A 12679-nucleotide genomic window follows, 5' to 3' on the forward strand; every position below is an offset into this window, starting at 1 on the left:
GTGCTGGGATTGCAGACGTGAGCCACCGCGCCTGGCTCTAATCCATATTTTCTAAGTGTTTATTCACAACACCATGAGAGAAAATTGTCATTTTTTTTTTTTTGTCTTTGAAGACAAGATACTTTAGTGAGCTCATTCCCAACCCAATGTGTAATTTATAAGGAGGTGTTAGAGTGTAGGGAATTCTTCCTGCTTTCATGTTTTTCTCAGTATCTCTTATCATTCTAACTTTCATGAACCCAAGCTTTTCAAATATCTTTCATTCTCACTTTTTAAAACACCTGCCATTTAAATTTTCAAGTAATAAGGACTTTTAGACTCCAAATTTCAGTTTGCTTTGAAGTTTGCTAATATAAATCTACTACTTTTGAATGTAAGAAAGATAATGTTCCATTACTATACTGTATATAAGTTCTCAAAAATAGCAAAATCTCCAATTCCATTCTTTCCTAGATGTTCTCTAATTCCAATTGTGGATTTGTTCTACAATTGGACCCCCTGTTATAGAGACCCCCATCTCTACAAAAAAACAAACAAACAAACTTGTTTTATTAGCTGTCTGTGGTGGCATGCACCTGTGGTCCCAGGTACTCAGGAGGCTGAGGTGGGAGGATCACCTGAGCCCAGGAGTTAGAGGCTGCAGTGAGCTGTGATCATGCCACTGTACTCTAGGCTTGGTGACAGAGCAAGACCCTGTCCCGAAATGAGTAAACATTTAAAAATAAATATGCATGAGTGACTTTTCAGGCATCAGAAAGGCACTTTTCCTATTTCTAAGTTAGTGGTCTCTCTGATCCTGTGTTTTCTGAACACCGACCTCTGCATTTCAACTTCTAACATCAGATGACATTGCATTCCCATTCCATTTCTCCTCTTGTGGGAAAACTAGAAAATCAGTTCAGTGAAAGTAGCTTCTGTTAGCATTGCTGGTTTATCTGATAGGGTTTCCTCATGGTTGGCCTGTCAAACACTGTTGATTACTTTATTACAGGCCAGATACGATAACTGCCCTCAGCTGCTCCAGAAAATGGCATAGAAGTTAAGTAATTATTTGTCAAAGGTTTCACTGTCATAGCAACCAGGACTTTTCAGAGTCCTCTGTAAGTCTACCCTTCTCTGAAAACAAGTGTTTTTCTGATTGGAGCTCAGAAAACGCACACAAATCCACAGGGCACACCACAGCTGTATTTAAGCAGTACCCTCTCCAAAAGCTCATTCAAAGTATTTGTGCCCACATTCAAAACACCCTCCCACACGCCATCCAGTTCCACAGGTGGCAACTGCTCCCTTCCATTTTACCTTGACTTGATTTTGGCCTACTTGTCTTACCTTCCTCTGGGTCAACCTGAAAGTAATGGAGGTTTCCGCACAGAACACAATGATTTTCATGAAGCCTTTCTGACAGAATTTGGTTAACTACTGATTTTCCCCAGAGGTTACATCTGCTTTTGATAATGCCCCATTATATCTCCTGAGGTATTTATACAAAATAACCCCACAGGTGGAAGAAAAGTCGGTAAAAAGCACAGTCATAATACCCATAGTTATGGTATAATGCTGAATTATGAAGCCAAGACAAAGTTTTCTTTTTTTTTTTTTTTGAAACAGAGTTTAGATCTTGTTGTCCAGGCTGGAGTGCAATGGCGCGATCTCGGATCACTGCAAATTCTGCCTCCCAGGTTCAAGCGATTCTCCTGCCTCAGTCTCCCAAGTAGCTGGGATTACAGGCGTGCACCACCATGCCCTGCTAATTTTGTATTTTTAGTAGAGACAGGGTTTCACTATGTTGGTGAGGCTGGTCTCAAACTCCTGACCTTAGGTGATCCACCCACCTTGGCCTCTCAAAGTGCTAGGATTACAGGCATGAGCCACTGCGCCCAGCCCAGAGCTTTCTTCTTTAAACTGATTTCTCTTGTTAACATTATTATACTGCCAATGTATCTTCTTATAAGGGCAAGGGGAAAAACCTGCTGCAAAGTCAAATGTAAATAGAAAATTAGTTTTTCTCAAGCTAGGGACAAACTGACTTTGATGATTAGAATCAGGGACCATCTTTTAAAAATCACATACTTCTAATTTTTAAGTTTTGGGTCAGAGGAGGCTTTTTAAAAAATTGCTAGTTCTACTACCAATGTGTTCTAGTATTACTATAGAAATCAGATAGCAATTGCCCTAGCAAATAAAAATAATAATGAGGGCTGGGCGTAGTGGCTCACACCTGTAATCCCAGCACTTTGGGAGGCCAAGGCAGGCAGATTATCTGAGGTCAGGAGTTCGAGACCAGCCTGGCCAACATGGTGAAACCCCCTTCTCTACTAAACATACAAAAATTAGCTGGGCATGGTGGTACATGCCTGTAGTCCCAGCTACTCAGGAGGCTGAAGCCAAAGAATCGCTTGAACCTGGGAGGCGGAGGTTGCAGTGAACTGAGATCACATCACTGCACTCTAGTCTGGGTGACAGAGTGATAGATACATAGATAGATAGATAGATAGATAGATAGATAGATAGATAGATAGATAGATAATAGATAGATAGATAGATAGATAGATAGATAGATAGATAGATAGATAATTAGACCCAAACCAATGATTATTCCATAGCAAAGTGGGAAAACCAGGTGGTAAGAGAAAACCTCTCACAACAGAATCTTTATCTGTGAAATAAGGATTCGACCAACAGAAGCGTCTGTTGAAAATTTTCCTCTTTTGGTCCAGGCAGGTTCTCTAAACTCCCAATCCCAAAGCAGTTAATTTTTTCACATTTTCTGTAAAATGGATGGCCTTAAAACTCTTTTGTTCTCTAGTGTAGCTTTCCAGAAGGAAATAAGTTTCCTTATCAAGAATGAATCTAGCTTCCCCGACTCAAAAACAACCATCTTCTCTATATTGCTCCACATCACAATACATGTAAGTGTTTTCCTTTTCTAAATTAAATGCTGTTCCCTTCAACTTAAGGGCCACACACTAAGGGCTATTCCTTTAGAGGCTTTGTGCCCCATAGATCACAAAGGTGGTGCCCTGCCCTAGTTCTTTCTGGACATTTAAAAGGGCATCCACTTTCTTGCCCTCAGGATAACATTATGGGAACAATGAACATAAATAAGACAGTTAAATAAGCTTCCCTGATGCCTATCCAACTCTTCTATCCTGCCTTGTTCTTTAGATCGTGCTGCAGTCTGGAGGGTAAACTCTTCACACAACCATTCCCAAGCCTTCATGTCCCTGTCCACTCTTCCTCCCTCAACTTTTAAGTGTGATAGGGCCTTGAAGGGAATACCTCACTTCACCTTTTGTCTCAAGTCCATCTGCTTCCTTCCAGAGCTACAAATACAAAGGTAGGCCAGGGCCATTGAGACGTGGCCACAGGGCACATGGGGGCTGGCAGAGTCACTCGCACCTTCTGGGGTGTCCCTTCTTCCACCTGTCAACGGAACACCCGTTTCTTAAAGATTTATCCCCAAAAGTCCCATCTCATTCTGAAAGGGGACGAACCAGCTACTCCACGAGCCCTTTGTCTGAAGCTTCTACACCTCACACACCCTCATCCACAAAGCGTCCATCCTCACACAGTCAGGAGGTCCGCTCGGCACAGGGCAGGGAAGACTAGGTTTTCGCATCTGGTAAAAGGATGGGTTATGTCTCAGGTTCTTTCAGGATCCCAAATCCTATAATTCTACCACCAAGCCTGCGGGTCCTATTTCTGCGGTGGAAAGGGCGAACCCCAAGGCGACCCTCCACTCCACGCGCCTGCAGGCAGTTGGAACAAGCCCCCTCCAGCCCCGGCTCTGCGGGTCCACGCCTCCAACCTCTGGCGCCGGGCCGCGGAGGAGGCCCTGTCGGCGCCCGCTCCCGACCGCGCCATGCCCTCTTTCGCCCTCACCCGCCGCCGGTGGCCGCCTCTCACCTGGCACGCTGGCATCGCCCACTCCGCGCTGCACTGGAGACCATGGGTCCGGCGGGGTCTCGGCGACCACCCATCCGCCTTAAGGAAGGCTGGCGGGGATGCGCGGGCCCCGGAGTCCAGGGCGCCGCCACCGGGAACGCGCCGCCTGGTTTCTAAGGAACGGGGGGCTCTGGAAAGGGAGGGGCGGGACGGCAGGAGGACTGCGCATGCTCCGTAACGGGGGTGGGCCTGCGCTGGGAGGGGCCGTAGCCGGGAGCTGCGCAGGCTCGCTCGTTGGGGGCGGAGCTTAAGCAGCCTGGCTAGGAGGCTCAGGTTATTCATTTCCGGCGGCGGAGGCGTCAGTTTCCTAAGTTTGGCTTCTCTCCGGTCCGCTGACCGGCGTCAAGGACCAGGTTTTGGGAGCTGTGGTTAGCCTCGGTTGTCCTGGAATGGAAGACAGTTTCGTGTTGGACAATGACATATCTGCAGAAGGCCAGTTCTCTCGAACTCGTCGGACTTCCTGGCTCCCTGACTCCCAGTGACTCGTTTTTCCGTTTTCTCAGGTGCCTGTCTGGGCTCCTCTTCCTCTGGATGTTTTTTGATTGTTCCTTAAATATCAGTGCTCTTCAAGACTGTGACCTCAGTCCCCTTGGCCTCTTTACTGAAGCCTATGCCCCACCAAAGTAAATAGCAGACTGTCCGCTAGAGTAAGGAAGCTGGTAGACCTTAGAATAAAATTGGCTGTGTAGGAAATGTGATTGGGGTTTGTATCTGCATGCGGAGCCCCGTCCCTGCTTGTCTGACCCTCCTGCTGAGTATCAAGATCCCCACTCAGCTGGCATTAGGATGGTCTCCCAGCCATCATTCCAGAGCAGCCTGTGATGACACAATATGTCAGCTGACCTAAGCGTGAGGCAGTTCCTACTGAGATATGCTAACTAGCAGCAGAGCTATCCCTGCTTTGAGCGGAGACAGGACTCCTACCACCTCTGTGAGCACGGAAGGCTCCCAGAGTGATGAGAAGTTGTAACCCCTAAACCCCCCTTCTTCTGATGGGGTTTATCCTTTCTCTCCTGGATCCTCAAGAGCCAGGCACAAGGGAGGCAGAGTCAAAATGTGCCTGTTTGATCTGTTTCTTAGTCATTGTTCGGAGTTCCACTCTTCTTGAGTAGGATTTCTCAACAATGGCACTATTGACATTTTGGACCTGATAATTCTTTGTTGGGCAGGGGTGGGGGGAGCTGTCTGCATTGTAGGATGTTTGGCAGCATCCCTGGCTCTACCCAGTAGATGCCAGTAGCACCCCAAGCCCAGCTGTGACTACCAAAAATATCTCCAGACATTGCCAAGTGTCTCCCTGGGAGCAAAATCATTCCCAGTTGAGAACCACTAGTCTAGAGGAAAATGAGCCTACTCTGGCTTTACTTATATAGAACCAGGACTTTATGCTTAATCTAAAACCCGTATTTTCCCTTCTATGCTACCTCTTCCCTAAGAGCGTTCTATAGAGTAATAGTCCTGTGAGATTCTACTGAGTGACACAGTCTGTAGTAACGTAAGTTTGGAAAGTGCAGGGTTAAACAACACATTTTAACACAGGATTGTGAGCTTTTAATTAGCTGGTGGCGATCACTGTGAACATCCATAAGACAGTTTTCCTAATTTACTGCACCACAGAAGAACCCTTTTCCTTTGGCAAACCTCCCAATTCCAGTGACTTTTAGCCACTGCCTGCCCCCTTCTGTTCTGTTATTTTGTGGTACTATTATCCATCCCATCACCCCCAACCAAAGTCTGCATTTGCCTTGTCTCTTGCTTCTATTTCCCTCACATTCAGTTATTCATCTTGTACCTCCAATTCTCTCCTAAATATTTCTCAAACCTGCCCTCTTTGCAGCCTCCTACCTGGGTTCTTTTGCTCCAATTTGTCTCCAATACCACCTCCAGGTGGACACCAGCATGATCTACCATATCCCTCCCCTGCATAAAACCCTGGTGCCTTGGGGGCAGGGGGGGCAGGAGTGGGCCAGTCACACCAGTGGGCATCCTCATGGAGGAAGGATGCTCATGTGTACTGTGTGTGTCCCTGTGTGCCAAGCACTGCTGCATATCTGCCATAATCCCCTACCTCCATGGGGCAGAAGGATTTACCATGTTTTAAGGATGGGGAAACAGTCTCGGATAAAGAGGTTAACTTTCCATGTTAACACAGTGAACAGGGCTGTCGGTGCGAGGATTTTGAACACAAGCTCTTGCTCCTCAGCAAGAGACAGGAAGCTAATTTCAATACCCGTCAGGCTGGGTGCTATGGCTCACGCCTGTAATCCTAGTACTTTGGGAGGCCAAGACAGGAAGATTGCTTGAGACCAGGAGTTCGAGACCAGCCTGGCCAACATGGTGAAACTTCTCTATAAAATATACAAAACTTAGCCAAGAATGGTGACACATACCTGTAGTTTTAGCAACTTGAGAGGCTGAGGTGGGAAGATCGCTTGAGCCTGGAAGGTTGAGGTTGAGGTAGCAGTGAGCCATGATCATGCTACTGTACTCCAGCCTGGGAGAAAAAAAAAAAGAAAAATCAATATGTCACCTCAATATGACAGTCAGATTTTCTGGGGGTTCTTTTTTGGTACCAGAAATTTTTTAAGGCTGGAGTGCAGTGGCATGATCATGGCTCACTGCAACCTCAACCACCCAGGCTCAAGCAATCCTCCAGCCTCAGCCTCCTGAGAAGCTGGGACCACAGGCACACACCAACATGTCTAGCTAATTTTTTCTATTTTTTGTAGAGACAGGGTCTATGTTGCCCAGATTGGCCTCGAATTCCTGGGGTCAAGCGATCCTCTTGCCTTGGCCTCCCAAAGTGCTGGGATTACAGGTGTGAGCCAATGCACCTGGCCCTGGAATTTTTTTTTTTGGTGGTTGTTGTTGTTTTTGAGATGGAGTTTCGCTCGTCACCCAGGTTGGAGTGCAATGGTGCGATCTTGGCTCACTGAAACCTCTGCCTCCCAGGTTCAAGCGATTCTCCTGCCTCAGCCTCCCAAGTAGCTGGGATTACAGGCGCCCGCCACCATGCCTGGCTAATTTTTGTACTTTTAGTAGAGACGGGGTTTTACCATGTTGGCTGGCTGGTCTCAAACTCCTGACCTCAGGTGATCTGCCCGCCTTGGCCTCCCAAAGTGCTGGGATTACAGGGTGAGCCACTGCACCTGGCTCTGGAATGTATTCTTAATATCTTATTTTTGTGGGGAAAAGTTCCTGTGGCCCACCTTTACTTAGTTGAATTTTTTTTTTTTTTTTGAGACAGGGTCTCACTCTGTCACCCAGGCTGGAGTGCAGTGGTACGATCTCAACTCACTGCAGCCTCGACCTCCTGGGCTCGAGTGATCCTCCCACCTCAGCCTCCTGAATAGCTGGGACCACAGGAATGCGCCCCCATGCCCAGCTAATTTTTGTATTTTTTGTAGAGACGGGGTTTCACCATGTTGCCCAGGCTGTTCTCAAACTCCTGAGCTCAAGGGATCCACCTGCCTCAGCCTCCCAACGTGCTGAGATTATAGGCGTGAGCCACTGTGCCCAGGCTCTTTAATTGAATTTGCTACTTTTTCCTTGTCTAAGACGAAAGCCGTTTCAAGAGAGAACTGAGGTTTAAGTACCTGTCCTCTTTGAGGTCTTACACAGTTTCAAAGGTCCTTGAAGAAGGCACCTGAGGGCCTGGGCACTTGAGAGGCTGGGAAGGGCCCAAATCCTTTAGGACAGGACGTGTCACAGAAGGGGTGCCAACCTCAATAAGACTCAAAACAGAGACCAGACACACATGACTGCTCATGGATGTGTATTTTAATAAAAATAATTCTGTCAAAATACAACAGGAGTTTTTTTTTTTTGTCTCTCAAGTACAATTTTAATAAGATGTTTTGTGTTAGAGTTCTCTCTCCATCCTCCCACACCCACAAGTTTCATGCTAATGCCAAGTATCAACTCTTGAGGACAAAGGCAAAACCAGTGTGCACAATGTGGAGGATGTCTGTTTCAGCTGTAGTTACTAATGGAGGAAAACCCGATGCAAAGAGGCAAATGCCTGAGGCAGCCAGAGGCCACAATCTGGCCACAGGTCTGGGTGCATGAGACTGGCAGTCTAGTAGGGCTCCGCTGCCTGGCTGCCACACGGGTGCATACCTGAGTTGTGAGCAACCAAAGGAACTTTCAGCTCTGACAATTCTCTGCCTCATCTTCTTTGTGCTTGCTGAAGGAGTGGGAAGGCGCTGGGTGGCCAGGCAGTCCCCACTTCTGTCTCGTGGTGTCCATTTTGATGGCCTCCACCCAGCCACAGACCCATGTGGATGGGGATGGGGGTTCTGGCTTGCTATGAGTGCCAGTTTTTTCTCTGGAAGGAGTGACCATTTGGTGCTGCAAGGGGAAAGTGAGTAGGGAAGGCTGCTCCCCAGGGCCGGACAAACCAAGAGAGTCAGGTCTTCCTCCTGCCTCCATGGGTCAGGTCCAGCCCTTCACCAGGGCTCCCCCAGGTGCCTTTCCCACTCTAGGCTCCTGGAAGCAGGCTGGTAGGACTGGATGTGCATAAGGGGCACCTCTGGCTGGCAGGCAGGCCTGGACTCTCAGCAAGAGAGTGGGCTCAAGCAGCTTGGTTTTGGCCCTCTCCACAACTTGTGGGGCAAAGGCTTAATGTCCCAAAGGTGAGCTGCCCAACTGAGACAGAGAGCCCCTCTGGAGAGGAACAGAGTAAACAACTTGGACTCAGCTGAAACAGTAAGATAAGGCACAGAAAATGGGGAGATGGCCATGGGTACCGAGTGCGAGCCAGGCAGACACCCAACCCCATGCAGCACACAGCTGTCCCGAGCCCTCCTGGGCCCTCTCAGCCACTCCACAACCTAAGCTCAGGCACCCATCCTCATCCCTGACACACCCCTGAAGGTAGCAGCTTCTCAGATACTGCTGGAGGGCACATCAGCCTGACCCCTCATGGGGTTTATCTGCCATTCAGTTTCAGGACTAAATACTGTTGCCCAACCCACAGGGATAAGGGATAGTCCCGGCTCTGCTACTAATTTGCTGTGTGACTTTAGCCAAGTCACTTAATCTCCTGGGCCTGTTTCCTTATTTGTAGCAGGAGAGGAATGGGGGAGATGTTCATTGAACCCCATTCCAGCTGCAAAAGCCTGTGGTTTTAATCCAATCCTGCTAGGCTATGATCATTTTAACAGCCTGATGTCTCCAACCTCTGGGTTTGGGAGCTAGGTAGCCCCAGGCTGTCACAAGAGATGAATTTCCTTTACAGACAGGATGCCTCCTAACAGGCCATGGTCTATGGGTCTGCCAGCCCCAAGGACCAAGAAAAAGCAGCAGATATAGGATCATTTCCCAAGGCAGAATTCTGAAAGCACAGGGCCCAGGACCCTGGCCCCATCACCAGCAGTTGGTCCAATTCAATCATTTTTCTTGTTGCCCAGCTGTGGGCCCAGTGAGGCCTGGTGAGCAATGAGTATCTCAGGCCACACCAACCATTCCCATGTCCACCAATATGGAGCAGGAGCTTGAACAGCCCAGATTCAGGCAGGGACTGAAAGTTCAACTTCCGGCCTTGCCATGGCTGACCCTACTCTTTGCATGGGTGGCTTGTGCACTCCCCTCACAATGTGAAGCACGTATGGAAATTCCAGCCCGTCCTGGTGCTCCTCTGTGTAGGCTTCCTCCCTTTCCTCCTCCAGGGCAGCCAGTCCTCTCCATAGATGGGCCACCCCAAGTCCTGGCAACCATCTCAGTCTTTCCTTTCCTGATTCCCCAATGGTAGCGGGACTACTTTTACTCTGCCAGCTGTAAGGATCTATCTGAAACAGCTGGTGGGACATCTGTAAAGCTGATGGAGTCCCATCCTCTGGCCAGCAAATACTCCCAACAGTCTTCCCTAAGAGTGGCTAGGGCCCAGCTGCAGGGAGCTGTCTGGCACAGTGGCAGTGAAGTCTGGCCTAGGGGACCAAGGATTCCATCCACTCCCTGGAGTGGCAGCCCAAGAACTTGCCTCCACAAGGTACTGGTTTCTCAACAGAAAGCATCCATTCTCTCAGAGCTGTGCAGAGATGGTGAAGATCCAGGCAGGAAGAAAGCAGCCCCTGTACTCAAGGGCCTCTGTCCGGGGAATGGAGTCTTCTTTCCGGCAGCCTGACACACAGAAGCTCTCAGGATGAAGGCAGGTAGTTTCCAGGCAATCAATTTAGAGTAAATGTATTATTTGGCCATCTTAACAACAAGGGAAGGTAGGGTATTGAAAAGGGAGGAAAGGGGAGCAAGGCAGGCAGTGGGAGGTGGGGTAGAGTGGTAGACAGTGTGCTGGCCAAGGACCCTCTACCTCTGCTGTGTGGCCCTGGGCCAAGTTATCACTTCTCTGGACCCTTGGCCCTGTAGCTCTCTGCTCTATCCAGCTCTCAGGGGCCTAGGGACCCACAGTTCTTGGGGTGCCATAAACCAACGTAACCATGCCCACTAAGTGGCCCACCAAACCCTATTTGGGTTTCCTAGGCTGCAGCTTGGCTTGTGACTCAAAAAAGGGGGAGCAAAAAATAAATCACTTGGCTGAGGTGACAGAGATTCTTCTTTTTTAATGAGTTGGACTCAAAGGAAACATGGTGCCTGGACAGCCTCACCCAAGAGGTGCTGGACCACTAATGCTACGATAAATACTGTCTTTTAATATATATATTTATATATATATATATATATATATAATCTCATTTGTTTTTTACTTATGAAAATAATAAGCTATCACCAACTTGGATAGGCTTCATCACTAAATTAGCAGAAACCAGCTCAGCACAAACTCTCCAGAGATAAATACTGGTGGCTCAGTCAGGAGAAAAAAAATTTAAAAACCCCAACCCCTCCTCAAAACAAAACCCCCCTTTCAAAATAGAAGGCGCTACAGAGAGTAACCAGCCAATACTGTGTCACAGGCCGCTGCACGTGAAGGGGAGAGAGAGAGACTGAGGGGGGTGGTGGGCAGAGAAAGGAAGGAAGGAAGGAAAGGGAGAGGGGGAAGGCCAGGCAGGAGGAGTGGACTCTGTCCATGGCTTCCCGGTCCCTGCACCAGCTGCCTATGGAGGGCAGGGCAGTTCCAGCCCTGGGGCCGGCAGAGGGCCAGCCAGAGCCAGCCAGCACGGTCAGCTAGTGCAAGTAGTCGTCGACTCTGGCAAAGGAGCAAGAACCCAGGCCTGCTCGGGCCATGAGCCGGAGACACTCAGATGCCTGGCCCAGGGCGAGCATCAGAGGGGGCTGCTTTGGCAGGTTCTGGGACTCTGTGGAGGAAAGACAAGGCCTGGTCACTGGCCTGCCCAGGGCTTGGGCCCAGGTCAAAGTTCCCTTGGGGGTGGAAGGAGGGGGCAGTGGACAGATTCTCTTGGAACAGAGTGTTCAGTACCTCTGTGTAAGTGTGTCCCAGCCACCAGGCCATGGCCCTGAAGTCATGCCAGGAACCTGAGGACCTTAGCCCCGTGTAGAGCACTGGGCTGGCCTGGGCCTACCGCCATGGCCTACGACCCATCATGAATTCAGCTGGGCAGACGGAGGTCAGGGTTTAGGTTCAACCATGGGAGCCCAGGAGTCCTACGAGTCACCAGAGAGGGCCTGTGCAGAGCTTGCTGCCCCAGTGTGGACAAACATCAGCTCTTTCTGGGGCCAATTGGGGTGGGGGGCGGGAACCACCCAGGTAGCCATGGGCCAGCTTCTGTTTTTGTTAGATCCACTCACCTAGGCCAGGCATGGTGGCTCACACCTGTAATCTCAGCACTTTGGGAGGCTGAGGCGGGCAGATCACCTGAGGCCGGGAGTTCGAGCAACCTGGCCAACATGGCAAAACCCATCCCTACTAAAAATACAACAACTAGCCAGTTGTGGTGGCGCACACCTTAGTCCCAGCTACTCAGGAGGCTGAGGCACGAAAATTGCTTAAACCCAGGAGGCAGAGGTGGAGATTGCGGTGAGCCAAGATTGTGCCACTGCACTCCAGCTTGGGCTACAAAGCAGATTCTGTCTCTAATAATAATAATAAATAGATTCACTCACCTAAAATGGCACTGTTGAGGGCAGCACACACAGGTTCCCTCTGGACGGGGTCAAGCTGCTGGCCAACTGGGCAGCTCCAGGGGTCTGAGTACGCCAGCAGGCTGAAGGCATCCTACAGGACAGGGCATTCTTGAGACGACTGTGGCACACACCATAGCCCGCCCTGCTACCCGTGGCTCCAGAGGGAGACAGGGCCCTGCATGATGCCCAGCCTGGAATGTGGGGTGTAGGGTCGGGCAGGGCTGTACTCTCCCCAGAACCTAGGTGTGGAGGGCACATGTCCAGTGGGCCCAGATGCCCCACTTGCCTCTGCAGACCTGGCTGGAACCCACTCTTTCCTGCTGCCCCCTGGACTCTCCCAGAGCCACCCTGCCCCCAATACCAAATAGGGCCTGCTCTGCATGAGGCCCGGCTCATTCTGTACCTGCAGCATCTCTGTGTGGGCCAAATTCTTGCCGTACTCCCGGCCCAACTGCTCACTCAATGCCTGCAACTCGCGGCCAAACAGAATGATCCTTTCTGTGGCAGCCTGGTTGCCCCCACAGAGCTGCCGCCGAGGATGCCCGTCATCTGCATCCAGAACCCAGTGGAGAACACGTTAGGACGGGTGAGGAGGGAAGGGCAGGACTGGGGTGGGGCAGGAAGGACCCCGGGTGGGCTGCAGCTTCTGCCAGAGGCAGGCAGGGCTGGGAGGAACAGGTGAGGCAGCTACAGTCGA

The 12679-nt window shown here is 49.9% G+C and overlaps 2 protein-coding genes across 6 annotated transcripts in view; both read right to left on the reverse strand.

Moving 5' to 3' along the window:
* The window catches only part of GFOD2 (Gfo/Idh/MocA-like oxidoreductase domain containing 2), a 53320-nt gene extending 48609 nt beyond the window's left edge, over window positions 1-4711 (reverse strand). Inside the window, exon 1 of the mRNA XM_032157682.2 lies at window positions 3907-4711. The gene's annotated coding sequence lies outside the window, so the exon portion shown is untranslated. The remainder of the gene's footprint in view (window positions 1-3906) is intronic.
* Window positions 4712-7710: 2999 nt separating this feature from the next.
* Window positions 7711-12679, reverse strand: part of RANBP10 (RAN binding protein 10) — an 87791-nt gene continuing 82822 nt past the window's right edge. For all 5 annotated transcript variants that reach the window (XM_058441121.1, XM_058441122.1, XM_032157688.2 and 2 more), the window contains 3 exons: window positions 12386-12531; window positions 11962-12073; window positions 7711-11195 (listed from right to left, as the gene is read on the reverse strand). In XM_058441121.1, coding sequence (XP_058297104.1) covers window positions 11065-11195; window positions 11962-12073; window positions 12386-12531 — 389 coding nt within the window. In that variant the 3' untranslated portion in view covers window positions 7711-11064. The remainder of the gene's footprint in view (window positions 11196-11961; window positions 12074-12385; window positions 12532-12679) is intronic.

Source organism: Hylobates moloch, unplaced genomic scaffold (genome assembly GCF_009828535.3).
Source record: "Hylobates moloch isolate HMO894 unplaced genomic scaffold, HMol_V3 SCAFFOLD_6, whole genome shotgun sequence".
Taxonomy (NCBI): Eukaryota; Metazoa; Chordata; class Mammalia; order Primates; family Hylobatidae; genus Hylobates; species Hylobates moloch.